The sequence below is a fragment of the Rhincodon typus genome, chromosome 22 (genome assembly GCF_021869965.1).
Source record: "Rhincodon typus isolate 14 chromosome 22, sRhiTyp1.1, whole genome shotgun sequence".
NCBI lineage: Eukaryota > Metazoa > Chordata > Chondrichthyes > Orectolobiformes > Rhincodontidae > Rhincodon > Rhincodon typus.
In genome coordinates this window covers 28,163,004-28,182,019 of record NC_063353.1, presented here as the reverse complement: position 1 = coordinate 28,182,019, position 19,016 = coordinate 28,163,004, and the positions used below count along the sequence as shown (strand labels likewise).

The window sequence follows — 19,016 nt, the reverse complement described above, 5'->3', positions numbered from 1 at the left end:
GAAGAAGGGTCTAGGCCCGAAATGTCAGCCTTCCTGCTCCTCTGCTGCTTGGCCTGCTGTGTTCATCCAGCTCTGCACCTTGTTATCTCAGATTCTCCAGCATCTGCAGTTCCTGCTATCTCTGGCTCACTAATGACCTTTTAGGGAAGGAAACTGCTATCTTATCCTGGTCTGGACTATATATGACTCCAGACCCGCAATAATGTGGTTGACTCTTAACTGCCCTCTGGGCAATGAATGTCAGCCTAGCTAGCGATACCCTCATCCTGTGAACGAAGAAAGTAGAAGGACTTCAAATAACTAACTTCTGATATGTACCATGCTTTGGTTTAGCAAGTTATTCATATATTTATTCTTTTATTAATAAATTAAGATTCAGACTGGCTCACATTGTGCATTTGTTTATCTTTCCTTCCCTGCATTCCATCTCTTTAATGTTTGAATACCTGAAGTTTATTTGAAAGCAAAGAACCTGAATAAGATAGAAAATTGGTCTTATTCTACCTTTACACTTCTTTCCATTTCTTTTAGAACTACCAATGAGATAAAAAATTTACAGTATCTACCTCGTGCAAGTGAGCCACGTGAAATGCTATTTGAGGATAGGACTCGAGCCCATGCTGATCATATTGGACAGGGATTTGAACGTCAGACTACAGCAGCTGTTGGAGTGTTGAAAGCTGTACAGTGTGGGGATTGGTACGTGAGCTAACCACTTCTGTCTGCTGTTAATTATTAAATGTTGAAGAAAAATGTATTGCCTTTTGCTTCTGAGTTAACCAAAATGCTGATTCCCATACAAATTATGTCTCTGGTGTTCCAATATGGCAGCAGATTATGAGCACCTGCATCTGGTACAATTAAACCTTCTTTAATGTTAAAACGGAAATGATGAAAGGAACAAAAAACTATTTGATTTTAATAATTTGAGATTTTAAGAGGCATTTAAGAAGAAACATTAAGTTAAGTGAAGTGTCATGATAAACTGTAAATATCGATGTTTTAATTATGGCCCCAGGCCTAATTTGGGATCTTGAAAGCATCATCTGAATATGCAGGAAGGCAAAATGACTTCGGTCACTCATTTTTGCTAAACATCACGCACCTTTGTGTTCTTCTTGATTTGCTATAGAAGGCCAGGAGTAGCCTAGTATTGACAACCGCATTTAATTAGGAAGAGAAGCAGCATTATACATTACATCCTGCCACAGCAGAATTTGAGATCAATAAATATCTGGAATTAAGAATCTAAAGATGACCATGAATCCATTGTCATTGTCATAAAAATCCATCTGGTTCACTAATGTCCTTTAGGGAAGGAAAGCGCCATCCTTATCTGGTCTGGCCTACATGTGACTCCAGATCCATAGCAATGTGGTTAACTCTTAAGTGCCCTCTGGGCAGTCAGGAATGGGCAATAAATGCTGCCCCAGCCAGCGCTGCCCTCATTCTTTGAATGAATAAAGTAACTCTCCACTTAGGCTACATCCCCTTAACGTTGATTCATTTTAATGTCACTAATAAAGTAGTGGCAATACATAGCCACTGGGATGAAAAGACACACCAACTCCGGTGTCCGCGATGAGGCCAGCATCGAGGCACTGACCACATTTGATCAGCTGCAGTGGACTGGGCATGTCGTCCACATGATTGACACGAGACTCACCAAGCAGGCACTGTACTCCCAGCTCCGAAATGGCAGGTGATCTCCACCCAGGCAGACAGAGGAAGCACTTCAGGGATACCCTTAAGGCATCACTTGCAAAGTGCAGCATTCCACTGACACTTTGGAATCACTGGGTCAAGACCATCCAAAGTGGAGGAGGAGCATCTGGTAAGGTTGAGCACTACGAGACTTGCCATTGGGGAAAAAGTGGAAGCCAGACAGAAACACCCCCTTAAACGACCATCTTTTACCCCAAGTGTAGCAGAGTCTGCAAAAGCCATGCCAGACTGTTCAGCCACCTATGGACTTGCCCTGGGAGCGCAAGAGAGTCATCCACTGCTGATGATGAATGATGATATTGTTGTCAATTTCACTTGAACATTGTTTGCCGTAGACTTTCCCTTCTGTTGGCTACATGCTGATTTGATCCCTTCCCCAGTGCTTCCACTGCTACACTCGGTCCCACTTCCTCCCTTGGCCTTGTGTTGCCCTGTCTCACCCTGCCTTACCCCATCCCACCCCTCCAGTTCCTAAGGGGATCTGCAATTCACTTAGTTGTAATGGCAGTGTAAATCACAATTTGGTGAGGACGCCTGTATAACATAGATATTCCGTTGATGAGAAGAGTTGAAAGGTAGAATTTCAGCTTTTTCTTGCATATGTATAAAATCGTCTTACAAAGAATCACAGAACCCCTACAGTATGGAGAGAGGCCATTTGGCCCATTAAGTCCTGCACCGACCCTCCAAGGAGCGTTGCACCTCGATCCAGCCCCCCACGTTATCCCCTAAGCCCCAGATTTGCAAAGCTAATCTAACTACTCTTCACATCCCTAGATAGTACTGAGCAATTTAACATGGCCAATCCACCTATCTTGAACATCTTTGGACTGTGGGAGGAAACCAGAGCACCCAACTGTCCCCACAGACAGTCACCCAAAAGTGGGATTGAACCCAGGTCCCTGGCGCTGAGTGGTAGCAGTGCTAACCACTGAGCCACCATGCCAACCATGCTGCACTTAATGCACTGTGCACCATTCTATGTTTAATGCCTGCTTCTGATATTTAGTACAGGTAATATCTGTTTCACGTCCCCTTATAAACCTTTCTTTCCAGTGTCCTTTGTACCATCTTCCAGTTCAGAGGTTGGGTAAGTAATCACTCCTATTTAAAATTATAAATCTGCCTCCTTAGGTATATATCTAAATGATCTACAGTGACCAAGGATTCCAATAAAAACAAGCGAATTGTAAATGAGAAGGGTTGGTAAGCAGGACCTATTCAAATATGGGTCATTCACTTGTGAAATGAGTGACATTGAAATAAGCATATTAATGAGTACCAATAACAGTTGGTTGCACTTGAATTTTATTGAGTAGGCTGGCAGTTGAATTAATATCTATTAGTGTATTTTTCATACTGCTTTTAATAACCATTTAATGATCTAAAAAATGTGCTAATTCTGAACTTACTTTCTTTCCTTCAGCTAGGTGTTGAATTTCAGTCATTGCCAGCTACAGTAATAGCAGCTTTTGTCACAACAAAATGACCAATTGTCTAAGTAGAGATTGTTTTCTAAATTTAAAGCTAATTAATAATGTTCCCTTTTTTTAATAGGTTTGATCAACCCCGTATAACCAAAGATGTAATTTGTTTTCATTCAGAAGACTTCCTAGAGGTGGTGCAGAGGCTCCAGTTAGATCTGCATGAACCACCATTATCTCAGGTAATCCTAGTTAATTCTGTTTTGGAATTATTACAAAACTAATTGTAAACCTGATCTTGATCCTACGAAGATTTTCTGTTTTTATTAGCTTTTGCTTTCATCCCTTTGGCTGTCAACTGCAGATCAATTCCAGATATAAAGAAAGGCTGGATAGGTTGGGACGACTTTTGCTGGAGCGTAGGAGGTTGAGAGGAGTCCTTTATAAAAGTTTGTAAAATAATGTGGGATATAAATAGAGTTAATGGTAGTTGTCTATTTCTTAGGATGGGAGATTTCATGACTAGAGGGCACATTTTTTAAGGTGAGAGGAGAGAGATTTATAAAAGACATGAGGGGCATTTTTGTTTTTACACAGAGGTGGTTCACGTGTGGAATGAACTTCCTGAGGAAGTGGTGGATGTGGGTACAGTTATAACGTTTAAAAGACATTTGGATAAGTACATGAATAGGAAAGGTTTGGAGGAAATGGGCCAGGAGCAGGCAGTTGGGACTGGTTTAGTTTGGGATTATGTTAGGCATGGATTGGTTAGACCAAAGGGTCTGTTTCCATGCTGTTTGGCTCTGTGGGAAGTTGTTAAGTTTGCTGCCTTGTTTGTTCCATATTTGCTGGGTAATCGTGTAATATTCAGCCCTTCTGATATGGAAATGGAAAAATCCATCAATGTTCCACTCCTGATTTATCGTCACTGACCCTAGTGAAGAATTCATGTGTGGATGCTGAATGAAGGAAATATAGGGTTTGCAAAGCACATAAAGTATATGCAGTATCTTTTGACAGAAGGAGAGAGATTGAGTTAAGTGAATGATTTTTTTAAAAAATCATATACTTTTAGGAAAAATGGCAGAAATGCAGTGTCTTGAGCCAGTCGAGTGATAGTGTGGGCCACAGAGAACTCCAGACCAATTAGATTCCTGTCCAAGGAAAGCATTTTTCCAAACAAAAAATTCATGTATATGTGCAAGCATATTATAAATCAATCCAACTTAAAAATTGCAGTTCTGGTCACCCTGCTATTGGAAGGATATTATTAAATTGGAGGGGGTTAAGAAAAGATTTACCAGGGTGTTGCCAGGAATGGAGGATTTCAGTTCTAAAAATAGGCTGGGACTTCTTTCACTGGCATGTAGAAGGTTGAAGGGAGACCTTAGAAGTTTATAAAACCATGAGGAGCATAGATAAGGTGAATAGAATTTCCCTAGGATGGGGGATTTCAAAACTAGGGGGCATATTTTTAAGGTGAGAGGAGAAAGATTTTAAAAAAGACATGAGGGGCAACATTTTTACACAGTGGTTTGTGTGTGTTGAATGAATTGCCAGAGGAAATGGTGGGTGCAGGTACTGTTATAATATTTAAAACACATCTGGATAAGTACACGAATAGGAAAGATTTGGAGGGATATGTGCCTAATGCCCATCGACCACTCCAACCCTCCCGGTACCTTCCCCTGTAACTGTAAAAGATGCAACACCTGCCCCCACACCACCTCCCTCACCTCCATGCAGGGCCGTAAACAGCCCTTCCAAGTGAGACAGAGCTTCACCTGCATCTCTTCCAACCTTGTCTATTGCATCCGGTGCTTCCGATGTGGTCTTCTCTATGTCAGTGAGACCTAACGTAGACTAGGTGGCCTTCTTGCCGAGCATCTCTGCCTGGTCCGTAACGGCTGACTTAACCTCCCGGTCACCGCCCATTTCAACTTCCAGCCTGCTCCCCTTCTGATATGTCCGTCCTTGGCCTTCTCCAGTGTCACAGCAACTTGGAACGCAAATTTGAAGAACAACGCCTTCTATTCTGTCTGGGCACCCTGCGGCCCAGGGGACTCCACATTCAGTTCTCCAATTTCAAATAACCTTCCCACCCATTCCCCGGCTCCCTTTCCAGCCCCACTTCCTCCCTTCTGACCCTCCCTTCCAGCCACCAACTGGATTCATCCCTCCCATCAACTAACCAGGTCATACCTACTATCACCGCCTTTCCCCCTCCACCCCTCCCCTCCCTCTCTTTATCTGCACCTCCCCCTACCCCCACATCTAGTCCTGAAGAAGGGTAATATCCGAAACGTGTCTGCTCCTTTCCTCCAAATGCTCCCTGGTTTGCTGTGTTCTTCCAGCCTTCTGTTTGTCTGCTTGGATTCCAGCAGCTGCAGTTTTTTTGTCTCTAGCTGTCCTTTCAAGTCTGGCAGTTAGACACACCATTGTTCTGCCATTCTCACATTCAGATCACTTAATCTGAACTGTCAACATCTTTTCTCCGCCAGCACCCTACACCTACTACCCCAACACCGCTCCTCCCAAGCTTTAGTATAAATGCTGCCCCCTCCATGCTTCACTTCAGCTCTGATGAAGAGTCATCTAGACTTGAGATGTTAGCTTGCTGTCTCTCCGTGGATGCTGTCTGACCTGCTGCCATCCCAAAGAATGTAGCTTCACTGTTGCGTCAATTTAGTTTTGTCGTCTAAGTCAGTTTGGACTGGTCACTGATACTCATCAGTCTGCGAATCATCATGAATATGAGGAAAAATCTGTAACGTTGCCTGTGTACGGGGAGGCTTTTTCCTATGGGAAAACATCAGCCTCCCAAAAATATTTTGTCAAAGCACAGCTCACTCCACCTGGTGGTGAAATTGAGAACTGGTGAAATGCAGACCAGTGAACTCATGTGAGCAACAATTTGATTAATTCTAACCTCTTGATTGGAAACAAAAAAATTTAATTCCTGGGGTGCATCAATGCACTTGAAGCTACTGTGTTTTATATAGTTTGTGAACAGTTTGCATTACTGAACCCTATTTTCTCATCTTGTTTTTAGTGTGTTCAATGGGTAGATGATGCAAAACTCAACCAGATACGAAGAGAAGGTATTCGCTATGCGAGAATTCAGCTATATGACAATGACGTATATTTCATTCCCCGGAATGTTGTACACCAGTTCAAGACTGTCTCTGCAGTTTGCAGCTTGGCGTGGCATGTCCGGTTGAGACAGTATCACCCAGATGCAGGAGAACCATGTGCTCAAGAATGTGCTTCTGAAAATCAAGAATTGCCACCAGACACCAAGTGCCCTGTTATCAAATTGGAGACTGAGGACAAACAACAGAGGGACGACATCACCTCTGAAGATGCAAGACATCGAGAAGTAAAAATAGAACTTAATTTCACAGAACTCCCAAAAATGAAAGTGGAGCCTAAAAGCACTGAATCACAGTTTGTAATTGAGTCAAAAGATCTAGTGTGTTCAAACATCCAAACTGACTGTGGAGATGAACAACAGCTACCTTCAGTAAAGCCAGATTTGCATGAGTAGCAACAGAACTTTTCTTACTGATATCTGTGTATATTCTTTGGAGCTTTTATTTTTTTTTAAAATGTATCTGAACAATGGTGTGATGTACAATATATGTTCTTGCTTATGTAAGTTCTATGGGGCAAGCTTGTTATTGTTCTCAAGACTGTTACATGGTAGGACAGAAAAGTACATGTAGCTTTGTAACATTCCTCAGTGCCTGTCCATAACTGTGAAACTTAACAGCACTTAAGGGGCAGGTGCACTGTCATACTGCAGGTTAAATGGGAAAAATAAAAGGTTTTCAAAATTACTTTTTTGTTATTAGATAAAAAGTCATGGGGATAGAAGCAGAGTTGACCTCGGCACATACTTTTTTGTAAGCTGAGCCAAAATTGTTTCCAAATTCAAGCTTATCCATAGAGCTTATGTCAACCTAGTTGCGAGTTTGAATACTGGTATTTGTGTCAACACAGTAGTGTAAATACATTTTTTATTATAATTATGTAGTACAATTTCAAACTAAAATCTGAACCACTTAATAAAGGTTCAGTGTACTTTAATGTTTTTACATATGTAAGTACCAAAAGTAGTAGCCTTCGGCTATTTTACACCTACATTATTTTATTTCACCTAATGTAGACGTGACAAAATTTGTGTAACCGTGCAGACAAATCAGAATTTTCTCTCTTCTTTCTCTCCCAGGGGGAGGGGAGAAGGGAATTGAGTGCAGATGATCATATTCTAGATTTTAAAATAAAAGTATTCATTATGCGATATTGTCTAAGACACTGACGTACCAGTAGCCGACTTAAGCTAGTTTATAAAGGTTATCCTTCTCTTCACTAAATTTCTGCAAATACTGTCTTCACAAAAATCAGTTGTAATTTTAACGTCTCACCTATGGTAAGCCTTTTAACTAGGCTGCCATGCCTCTTTTCATCTGTACTTGGGCAGGACCAAGTTTAGAAATTCCAGCATCTAATAGCTGAATTAGCTATACTATGTATTGCTTTATTTCCTTGTTGCACTAAGTGAAACAAAGTTAGTGTTCTATGGCGTCAGCTCCAGTTGTATAAGACCTAGGATGATTTGTTTGTACTATTTTGATGCATGGATGCACATATTTGGTGCACTTTGTATGCATCATACCCCTGAATTTGCATTCACTGATAGTAAGGGTGTTTGCTGCTGATCTCAACAAGCTACTGTCAAAAGTTTGCTGGAGCTTCAAGAGTTTGGATTTCTCTGTTCTGATTTGAATTTGGCACAAACTGCAGCATTCAACAACAATGTTGGCAACTGATCAGTCAGTCAGACTAAAGAGTTATTCCAATTTTCAGAGCATGAAGTAGAAAGCAAGGATTATAATGTATATTTTAATCCATGTACAGTAAGAAAAACTAAAATATGAATTTTTTAAAAAATGGAAGTTTAATTTTCAAATGTTCTTGGGAAAAGAGGTTCCACATACATAAAATTAATTGTCAGGGCCAGAAAGGTTGTTGAGCAATAATTATCATTCAGATATTTTCTAACCAATCTGTTCAGAGATATTAAGATACACTCTTGGAGTGGATGGGACTTGAACCTAGGGTCTTCTGACTCAGAGGTAGGGACACTACAACTGCACCACAAGGACATTAATTATGATTTAATATACTGTTAATTATCAGTTACATCTGATTAACAATTTACTTGATCACAAAGTAAGAATAGTGCGTTTATCATGTCAACTTATTGTGATTGTTTGTGCTGATTGTTCTCACACACCTTCATAAAGTCAAATTATCACTGACAACAACTTCTGTTTATCCGCATTTAATTGCTTTTCTGGATGTCAGACGTTGCTGCTAGTTTTACACTGTAGTGATCACAAGCACTGACAGTTTCATCATCATTAGAACCACAAATTCTCTTCTTTTGTGTCACTAATATTGAAAATAATGTTCCGTAGTTGCGCTAGATGTGTAATATAAGAAAGTCATTGTGATCTCAGGATAAATGTGACAGTTTTATCGGTTCAGTTTGATAAGTGTTGGTAATGGAGCTAGCCTTTCACTTAATTTGGGCTGGATTTAAGTCCTTGTTTTTCAAACAACACCACAAACAATCAATATAGTATCATGCCATCAAATCAGATGACCATTCTCCCTGTAACATCAGGATATTCCCACATCCAAAACTCCATTGCTTACAATGTTCTGTTAATATGCACGTTAAGATTCACTGCACTTTATGGAAAGAAATGTGGGGTGGTGGGGCAGGGAGAGAAAAGAGAGCAATTCAGTTTATTACTGCTGTATTAAGTCAGTTCATCTCAGCTAAGCCAGTACTTAAGAGCACTATGGTTGTATTGAAGAAGAAAAAATTAACTTGTTTCTGGACCTTTATTGTTGTTAATGACTTGTATGAATGAAGTGTGGTTTGGACCCAGCACTAATGTTTTCCACATATTAACAGTTTGTTGATAACTTGCAGCCAAGGTTTGCGCATAACCACTAGGTCCAAGTTGCAGATACTTTGAGACTCAATGGTGCAAGGAAAGAAACTTCAAGGTTCAAATGAGCATTTTGAGATTTTTTTCCCACCAAATGTTTAAGTTCTTCTGTTCATTGTCTTTTATGTGGTTATATTTTAACTTTTGTTCTTCACACTTATTACCCTCTCTTTAAGGCACAATTCCTGTAGAACTACAGTTGCACATCAACCCTCTGTATGAACAAGGTAGTACCTCTTTTGTATGGGAATTATAAATGGTGAGTACTTCATCAGGGGTCATCATAGCTAAATTTGGTCATCCGTTCTTCTATTCACAAGTGCATTTTCTACAAGAGCTGTTTGCTTAGTCTGCTCTGGAATTCTGGTTGACATTCTCTTCTCAAAGCCAGGCTTAGTATTTTTCTACCATCATACTGTGATTGCTTAGAGACCAATGCTGAGAACAGCAAAAAGTCAATACTGTGGACTGAAAGGTTGTAAGCAGTTTCATGTAAAACGCCTTTAGCAGAGTTGAATTCCAGCTAATGAATAATTTATAAAATAACGATGTAGCAAATTAATGTTGTGAATATGCAGTCATTTTTAACCATCTTCTGCATCTCCTTCATGCATTGTCTGAAAGTTAAATATCTGGGTGGTGAGAATGATCTTGGACTTTCGGATGTGAAGTTTGTCTGTATGAGAGATCTGTTCTTCCCTAAAGCGCACAATGCAAGTGTCAATGAAGATAATACTGAAACCAAATACAGTAGCAAAGTCCATGCTTAGAGCAGCCTTTTGTGTTACATCATGAGTGATTTACTGTCTTCCCTCAAAATAGCATGAAAGAGATTGGTGGTATTAAACAGATCTCCAAATTAATTTTGAAATATCGACAGTTCATTTCTATTCTGGTGGTGTGCCTTTTCATTAAACTAATTATCTTAAATCAGAGAGCAGAAGGAAGATTTCTTCATCCACCCATCGGAATCCAATTCTAAATACATACTAAAAACACAAAAATCCTATTTTATCTGGGAGGAACGTTCTTGATTCCATTGTCTATCTTTTTCTTGCCACTTTCCAAAGAATGATTGCCAATCAGGTCTTTAAGCATCAAAGTGTGCAAGGATCCCCTTGAAACGAAGCTGTCTAGAACTTCTGATGCTTGCTGTTTTCTGATGACTGCATTTTTCTTGCCAATATTGCCTTTGGCACGTTTAATGAACCGTAGAAATGATACAGCACAGAAAGGGGACGTTCTGCCTATCTTGTTCACGCTGTCCCAAAAACACCCAGATGCCCTTTCTAATCCCATTTTCCTGCACACGACCCATAGCCCTGCAACTTACAGAATTTAAGGTGCAGATCTAGTACTTTTTATGCTTGTTGCAGTAATACATTTGGATGTTACTTGGCACCTAATCTTCAACAAATTTCACCAGTAACCGGAAAAAACAACCTAGTATACAAGTGCTATGCAGCTAGAAGAACCTCTCATCATTGCAGAACTTGCTTTGATACCTCTTAACATAACCCTTTGCACTCTCAAGATCAGTGATGAGGTGTAGTCCTGATTCGTCACCTAATGAACATCAATAATGGCTGGCTGTCGGTATGTAGGAACTGAGAAAATGGAGAGTAACTTCATAAAGGAATTTGAACAGGAAGGGAAAATTCAAGTTCATATATTGATAGATTAGGTGAAATTCTAGACAGCAAGGAAAAGGGTGTTGGATGAGCTGGAATGGATTAGAATAAGATATAGTAGCATTGTTTTGGATTAGGTTAGATGCTAAGAGAATAAACTTAAATACTGAACATGCTAGTGCTGTTTTCTCTCTTTTTCTAAAAAAAGAAAAATCTGAAGTTTGTTTTAAAATCATGAAGTTTACTAAGATAGAAGTATGTGGGGGTTTCCACTAAGGCCCAAAAATAATGGATGCAAAGAATAACATTTTTATATAAGGTTTTTCATGACCGTCCAACATCTGTGCAAAAAACAACCAAGTTAAGTACTTTTTGAAACAAACATTGAAGCTGGAGAAACTCGACCTCTGTCAGAAGTAATTTTTTAATTCCAACACCTTTCAGTTTGGCACTCAAAATTAACTGTTTCTGACTTCTCAGATGCTGCTAGAACTGCTGACTTTTTCGAGCGCTCTATTTCCAAAGTCAGCGTGGAAAGAATATTTCTTCAGCCAACCATCTGAATCCAGTTCTAAATACATACATATTAGAAAATTGTTTCAGATTCCACATTTTGCTTTCATTTATGTACTTTTTGGAGTAATTGTTTTAAAAGCCAGGTAACTAATGTGAGCTCAGCACAGTCCACAATCAGTAATGTAATAATTATCGATAATTAATCTGTTTTCTCATCTGTTGTTTGAGTGCCAAATAATGGTTGGGTCACTGGGGAAAGCTCCCCATACTTTGTCAAATATTACCTGAGATTTCCAACGTTCACCTAAGCAGACATGGTGCCATGTTTCAATGTCATCTGAAAAACTGTATTTCTGACAGCTTAACATTCTCTGTGTCAAACTCAACTTGTGTGTTCAAGCCCTGCATTAATTCAATCCACAATATTGAGATTCAGAGTCAAGTGCAAATTGAGCTAAACTTACTTGCCCAAAAAGTAGAGGGAATTCAGACCTGATTGACAGAAGGGTTGAGGCAAATGATAGCTATGTAAGGAGAAAAGGATTGAAGGTTATGCTAGTTGGATGAAGCAGAGTGAGAGAAGGTTGTGGAGCATAAACACCAACATTGAACCGGCTTTTAAACTAGTCCATGCTGTTCAATCTGTGGAGATAGAGAAGTGTAAAGAATAGATCTTTCACACTGATAGCAGAGGCTGTGGAGGGGACCAGAAAATGATGGAGAGATGGTTATGGATGGGAGGGGACAGGGTTTGACATTCCAGAAAAAATAGTAATTGCACATCACACCGTACAGGTCTCCTGTGGCTGCCAGGCCAATCACACTTTGCCTCTTGGCTTAGGCCTCCCACTCCTCTGGGTGATTTGCCCAACTAGCTGCCCCAATGAAGGGTATTTTCTAGTGTGATTTTGGTACTTTCCAGGGTGATTTTGTCCCCAATCCTCTTGTATTTTTAGCATTGGTGTTGATGGTGCCCCGCAACATGCTGCCCAAAGCAATAACCCTGATATGCCTTTTTATAGGGATTATCTTGTAGAATGGGACTGGTTGAGGCCACCATAAATATCCTACCTTCTTGACCTTGCCTGAGGTGTGGTAACTTTCAGGTTAAATTCATCACCAGTCCCCTCCTCCTCAGAGCAGCCTTATGGTCCTCTTAAGACTATGACAACTTTAGAATTGGGTGTTACTAGAGTCAACAATGGGTTCCTTCACAAATGGTGGGAGGGAGCGTCTGTATCCCTGACCTTTAATTACCCTAGTCCTAAATGGATGAGATGAATACTGCTACAATTACTGATATTTTCTAAACCGTCTGTTCAGAGATGTTATTACACAACACGGGAACAGATGGAGCTTCAACGTAGGCCTCCTGCCTTCGTGCCCTTTCCTCTATCACATTGTCATTCATTCATTGTATCTTGCACATATTTTTCGTGGTCCATGGTTGTTTGCTTTGGAAATATGCCCACAAAGTGTAAAAGAAAAACTTTTCTTTGCATATTGTTGACATTTAATACAGCAAGTGACTGGAAAAGATGTCTGCGTTATTTGGCTTTTGTGCAGATTTGAAAATATTGCAATCCTTTGTAATCAACTGTTTGCTTAATAAACAACAATTTGAATGAGATTCAAGTCAGTGCTGCAGCCTTTGCCTAATAATACTAGTAAACATGCAACAAGTCAATTCATTAAATTTATCCTCAAATTGACCAAATCATGAGATAGAAATTACAGTTAGAAATAAGGCTATTTTCTGAATTTGTGTTCTATAGATGTAAGTTAAAGCATTAAGTACAGAAACCATCTATACAGAAAAAAGGCCGTTCCCATGTTGTTACAGTGTAATTATCAAAACGTTGTAGGAAATGATTTCAATTGCACAAATTATATACTTTATTTACTTGAACAAACCCGTGGTATGACTACATCCTGTTCTGATTTTTTTACATGATTATATTAAGATAACTTCACAAAGCTCGATGAAAGCAGCCGTAAATTGTGACGTTTTCAGCGCAGTAGAATTAGATCTGAAAAAAAGTTGAAATACACTGTTCAGTAAGCTTTTCGGTATATTTTTGTGGAGTCCTGCATCATTCACTGATGCTTGGGCAATGATTAGGATGACAACAAAAGCCTATAGACCCTCCATTAATCTTGTCTCATAGAATACATATTATAGACTAAATCACCAACTGCTCCGATGAGCAAGAGCCAAAGTGGTATAAAAACGAAAGTGAGTTTCATTTGTGAGAAATGTTCCAGTCTGGCACTCAGTGCCAACAGAAAACTTAGTTTAAGCAGCATGGCGCAGAAATACCAGACTTCCTTCTTGAGATTATTACTGTTCCTGTCATAGCCCGATTTGCATCTCCCTATAATCTTTACGATCGACATCATTAACAAAATGGTATCAAAAATCCAGAGCGGGATGAATATGAGGATCCAGTTCCAAGGAGCTTTATCGTCCAATTTCAGGACCAACACAATTAAGAAGAGCAAGGTAAAGAGCCAAGTCATTAAAACCCTCTGTGCTAATGACATTCTCATCTAAAACAGCTGCAGGAAATACTGCCCGCCTTTCGAATATTTTCTCGCTGTTTCGACAAATGTTACGATACTGTTAAACAAGTTTCATTTCATATCTTGCAGTCTCTTACGTCAGTGCTAATTGCTCTGAATTATATTTGCACGTCGTTTTCTCCATTTTATTCTTCATGATACTTTGCCTAATAACATCGACTCCGTGAAATCCGAATATTGACTAAAATAAAAATCACCGCTTGGCCATTGTTACAAAGATGTCGAGTATGAATCTGACTCGGGTTAAGAAGCTCTTGAATAGCAGGCGAAGCTGCAGCTCATGTCCCTTCGCAGACTTTACTGCCAAGACCTGAGCTTTCTTCTCCCCTTCCCCAGCGTACCTCGACTAAAGCCAAACAAAATGTAGCCGTTGTCTGACCCAGAGTCCCGCCCAAAGCGTGCAGCGATTGGTGGTTTAAATTATTCGAATTTTATTCCGTTTGCAATTGCGAGATCATACTGTCAATTAGCCATGTTGCTACACTTCCGGGAACGGTAAACGGAGGCCTTTATAAAACAGTAGAACCTTTTCCGTTTACTGGCTATATGTTGCTTTATGTGCATGATTTACTTCTTGTAATTACTAAACATGTCAATAATCAACTTCATTAATTTTACTTGCAATGCACTTTTATTGAGGACTGACGTAAACCATTATTCTTAAGATTGAATTAATTTTAATCTAAACCCTAGATAAGATGGTAACTTTTGTAATATATCGTTGAGAATTAGGGAAATTAATTTCCACATTTAGGATTATCTGGCTGATTGAGTTAATGTGGCAGTACCTTGACATCGATATTGCGGTTGAATTATTAGGATAGGTAATATATTTCATCAAGTGGAAGAGCTTGAATAGTTGCAATGGACAGGGATGTTGTTATAAGGCACTGACCATTTACCAATGAGCAAGAAAGATGGATAAAGCAAGACCAATTAGTCCATTTAGTCTGTAGTATTCAATAATATTGCCTCTAAGCAATATAACTCTGAATGTTTTCTTCCCATCATCAACCAAGAGGTTTTCATGGAGAAGCAAATAGATTATTTTTTTTAAATCCTCAACCAGTTAGGTTAAAAATAAATGAGAAATCTTCTTCTGAGAGCAATCAGAAACTAATTCCAGTACACTGTTGATCACATGAGTGTTTTCCATTTTTGTATATTCACGTTTGGAATATTGTGAGCAGTTTTGGGCCAATATCTAAGGAAAAATATGCTGATGTTGGTAGGGGTCCAGAGGAGGTTTACAAGAATGATCCTCGGGGTGGGGGGCTTGTCATAAGAGGAGCAGTTGAGGGCTCTGGGTCTGTATTGGAGTTTAGAAGGATGAGTGGGGGATCTGATTGAAACTTACAGAATACTGAGAGGCCTGGATAGAGTGGACATGGAAAAGATGTTTCCACTAATAGGAGAGACTAGGACCCGAAGGCACAGCCTCAGGTTGAAGGGATGGCCCGTTAGAACTGAAATGAAGAATTTCTTCAACTAGAGGGTGGTAACTCTGTGGAATTCATTGCTGCAAAGGCCTGTGGAGGGCAAGTTTTTGAGTGTTTAAGACAAGATAGATGGGTTCTTGATTAGTAAGGGGATTAAGGGTTAGGGAGAGAAGGCAGGACAATGGGGTTGAGAAAGCTATCAGCCATGACTGAATGGGAAAGCAGACTCAATGGGCTGAATGGCCTAATTCTACTCCTATATCTACGGTCTCATGTATCTAGCTTCTACTTAGTTGATATTAATGTGGTGGCATTAACAAATACTGACAGTGAAACTTATACTGCTGTTCAAGTTTTTGAAGAAGGTTAAAGAACAAATTTTTTTCCAAAATTTGCATGAAAGAATTGCTTCTAACCAGTTCCTAAGTGTCACTATCTTTCTAAATTAGGTGTCATACCACCACCTGCAATGTTTCAAATATAAGTCATGTGATAATCTGTAGTTCAATTGTAACTCACTCAAAATTTATTCACTTAATCAGAGTTTAAGGTCTATTACACATAAAATTATTGATCCTGGTTGTTGTAGAGAATCCGACATAGTAAAAGGTAGCTTTCTGGGAAGGGGATGCCGGAAGGTATTCTTCAAATAGCATATGTCAGGGAAGGAAATTGCAAACTTAAAAGTGCAAGTGTCAAATGTGTTCTGTATGTATATGTGGACAGAAAAGATAAAAGATCCTCCTTGCTTTGGGGATTGATATTTTAAGAACGTGGTAGATGGAGAATAGTGTCTCACATATAAATTAGTTGAATCTCATTGTTTTCTTTTGAATTTGCCTTGTCTTCATTATAAGCAATTTAGTTTCAATTTAACTAAAGATCTGGGATTGCTCAAATTATGGTTTACATTCATATCACTCCATTGTTATGGGTCTCTTTTCTAATCCCATTGTTATCTGGACGCTATCATTGTTTTTACAAATTTAGTTGTCCATTAAGTACTTTAGCAACTTCTCAGATAGTGAAGGAGTCTGTGCGCATATGCAGTGAAACTCAGACATCATTTAGGCTTGGACTAATAAGTTGCAAGTATCATTTACACAATGCCAATGTTAGGCAATGATCATTTCCAGCAAGAAAGAATTTAACCATCTCCCCTTGACATTTAACAACGTTGCCATTGTTGAAACTTCACCGTTAACATCTTGGAGTCATCATTGACCAGAAATGTAGCCAGATTGGCCACATAAATACTGTGGCTACGGAAAGCAATCAGAAACCTGGAATTCTGTCGTAACACAGCTGCTGTTCCCCAAAGCCTTTCTAACATCTAAAAGACAAAATTTAGGAATATGATGTTATAAACCGCACTTGGCTGGAATAGTCAACTCCAACACTCAAGAAATTTGACAGCGTTCACCATTGATTAAGCATTCACTCCCTCAGTTACAGTACACAGTGATTGCAGTGTGTACCACATACAAGAAGCACTGTAGCAACTTGCCAAAACACCTTTGGTCGCACCTTTCCAACCAATGACTTTTATTGCCAAAAAGAAAGTGGCAGCAAGCATTGGGGCGTACCATAACATGAGCATATCTCCAACTCTCACAATACTCTGACTTGGAAAAGCATCACTTTCTTCAGTATTGATCAAGATCCTAGGACTCCTTACCTAACAGCACTGTGGGTGTACCTACAGAAGAAAAGACTTCAATGGTTCAAGAATATGGTTCATCACCAACTTTTTTAGGGTCATTTGGAATGGGCAATAAGTTTTATTGGTATAAACTTCGTGCATTAGTGGTAGATAGCTGTGCCTTAAATACAGTATATATCTAAAGTACTGTGGACTGACCTAACAGAATGAAATATTAGTTTGTTTATTTCACGTTACAACAAGCCCAGTAAACAATACATAATGCACTGCATGTGAAGCAGGGTCAACAGATTGCTGATTTGTTTGCGGTAGCTTATTATGTACTGTTATTTTCCCTTAACTTTGTAGGCAGAACTTAGGGGTGAAATGACTGAGAAATGGATCCATTCCACGAAAGAATTTCAAAAGTTCATCAGATAAGATTTGCCCTTTTTGAGCTTGAGGAGCATTTTCCAGTGAAGAGTAGTGTTAAACCAAGCCGAATGCAATTGGCTGATAAAACCTGTGCTATTTAATATGTGCACCAATTCTCGAGCATTAAAGAAATGAATTTGTTGACCTGCAAACAATTGACCAAGTAAATATACTAAGCCTCTTTTATTTCATAATCTCACACTGCAATGCATCTTCAAACACTTCGTTGAAAGTTTGGTAGAACATCTCAACAATGACATGCCTTTACCATTGTGACCTGTCCCAAAGTACTTCACAGGGGTATTATAAAACAATGTTTCAGGAACCTTTGCTTCCTCTTCCTAAGGGATATAAGGGATGTGAAGGAAGGTTAGGAACTCTCTCAAGCTGGCTCACCACACTCATTTGGAGTGGCTCATCCTGTTTGGTTCTCACCTTTACCCTGATGTATACTTATGGTTTCAAGTCCCCCCAGTTTTATTCCCAGCTCGTCCTTATCCTTTTCCATAACTTTCCTAATTCTAACTCCGTTATGGTCACTATCTCCAAAATGCTATAGGCATATAAATAGTAAGCAAGCGGTTAAAAGAGGAATAGAGACCAAAGAAGAGAAGTTCAAAATAACTTGCTCTATCCCATATTCTAAACAAATGAACAGAGAGGATATGGGGTGTTTGGGGTTCAACTCGAGCATTCCAACAGGGCAAACGATGACCAGATGATATCATTAAGAAACACTATCACACAGCCAGATGACTTCAATCAGCATCTATTCACCTCCATAAACCTTTTACACAAAATAAACACACATTCTTTGCTGTCTCTGGAAAAACAATACCAAGTCTTTGTAAGGCAATTACCAAACATAATTGTACAGTAATGCAATTATTAGTTATTAATTATTGATTATCAATTATCCACAGCACTGAGGCTATTGTGATGTGGCTTTTGTCTACCTGATAATGTTAGCTGTAACTAATGATAAAACATATATAAACCATGCTCATTTTGAACTTCATTGGAGAAGCATCTGGATTGCTCAGTCTTTGCTCCGGCATGAATGTGTGTTACAATCACTGAACATTGCAGCTGGACTCAGAGTGTCAATTTTACATGAGTATCCCTTTGGACCTTTCATGTTCAACCTTTATAACATAATCTCTTTGTCACACGAATGAGTTGAGCGAGCTTTCTCTGATCTGCTTCTAATCCATAAATATATCCTTTTCAAATGAGAAACCAAAGCTGAACACAGTACTCCAGATGTGGTCTTCCATCTTACTGAAAGATAGCCTGTCTGACAATGCAGCCAACAGTCAGTACAAAACTGGAGAACCATTCTGAAGAAGGGTCATTGGACCCAGAATGTTAACGCTGATTTCTCTTCAAAGATGCTGCCAGACTTTATGAAGGTAATTGGAGGCAGCAGGAGTTAGTGGCCTTGCTGAACTAGTGGTTCGTATTGTTTGTTTGTAATTGATGCTGAAAGTGGATTGAGTAATGTGTGGTGGTGACAAAAGTATTGAACCAGGGTTTCAGTGGGAGATGGGGATCAAGGCCAGAGATAACAAGGTGTAGAGCTGGATGAACACAGC

General features: G+C 39.4%; 3 protein-coding genes across 3 annotated transcripts in view; 2 read left to right on the top strand and 1 right to left on the bottom strand.

Annotated features, from left to right (window-relative positions):
* LOC109925135 (lysine-specific demethylase RSBN1L) overlaps positions 1 to 7,452 on the top strand; it is a 56,118-nt gene extending 48,666 nt beyond the window's left edge. The window contains exons 5-7 of the mRNA XM_020525142.2: positions 532 to 699; positions 3,283 to 3,391; positions 6,202 to 7,452. Coding sequence (XP_020380731.2) covers positions 532 to 699; positions 3,283 to 3,391; positions 6,202 to 6,696 — 772 coding nt within the window. The 3' untranslated portion in view covers positions 6,697 to 7,452. The remainder of the gene's footprint in view (positions 1 to 531; positions 700 to 3,282; positions 3,392 to 6,201) is intronic.
* Positions 1 to 19,016, top strand: part of LOC109913613 (guanine nucleotide-binding protein G(i) subunit alpha-1) — a 1,176,207-nt gene that overhangs the window by 123,591 nt on the left and 1,033,600 nt on the right. The gene's annotated exons all lie outside the window — the stretch shown is intronic.
* tmem60 (transmembrane protein 60) lies at positions 13,362 to 13,987 on the bottom strand. The gene has a single exon (XM_020525234.2). It carries the CDS (start codon positions 13,870 to 13,872, stop codon positions 13,474 to 13,476), a length of 399 nt encoding a protein of 132 aa, XP_020380823.1. The 5' UTR covers positions 13,873 to 13,987; the 3' UTR covers positions 13,362 to 13,473.

What these genes read in the sequence shown, in the direction of transcription:
- tmem60 (XM_020525234.2), bottom strand. Translation starts at nt 13,872, where the DNA reads ATGAGAATGTCATTAGCACAGAGGGTTTTAATGACTTGGCTCTTTACC.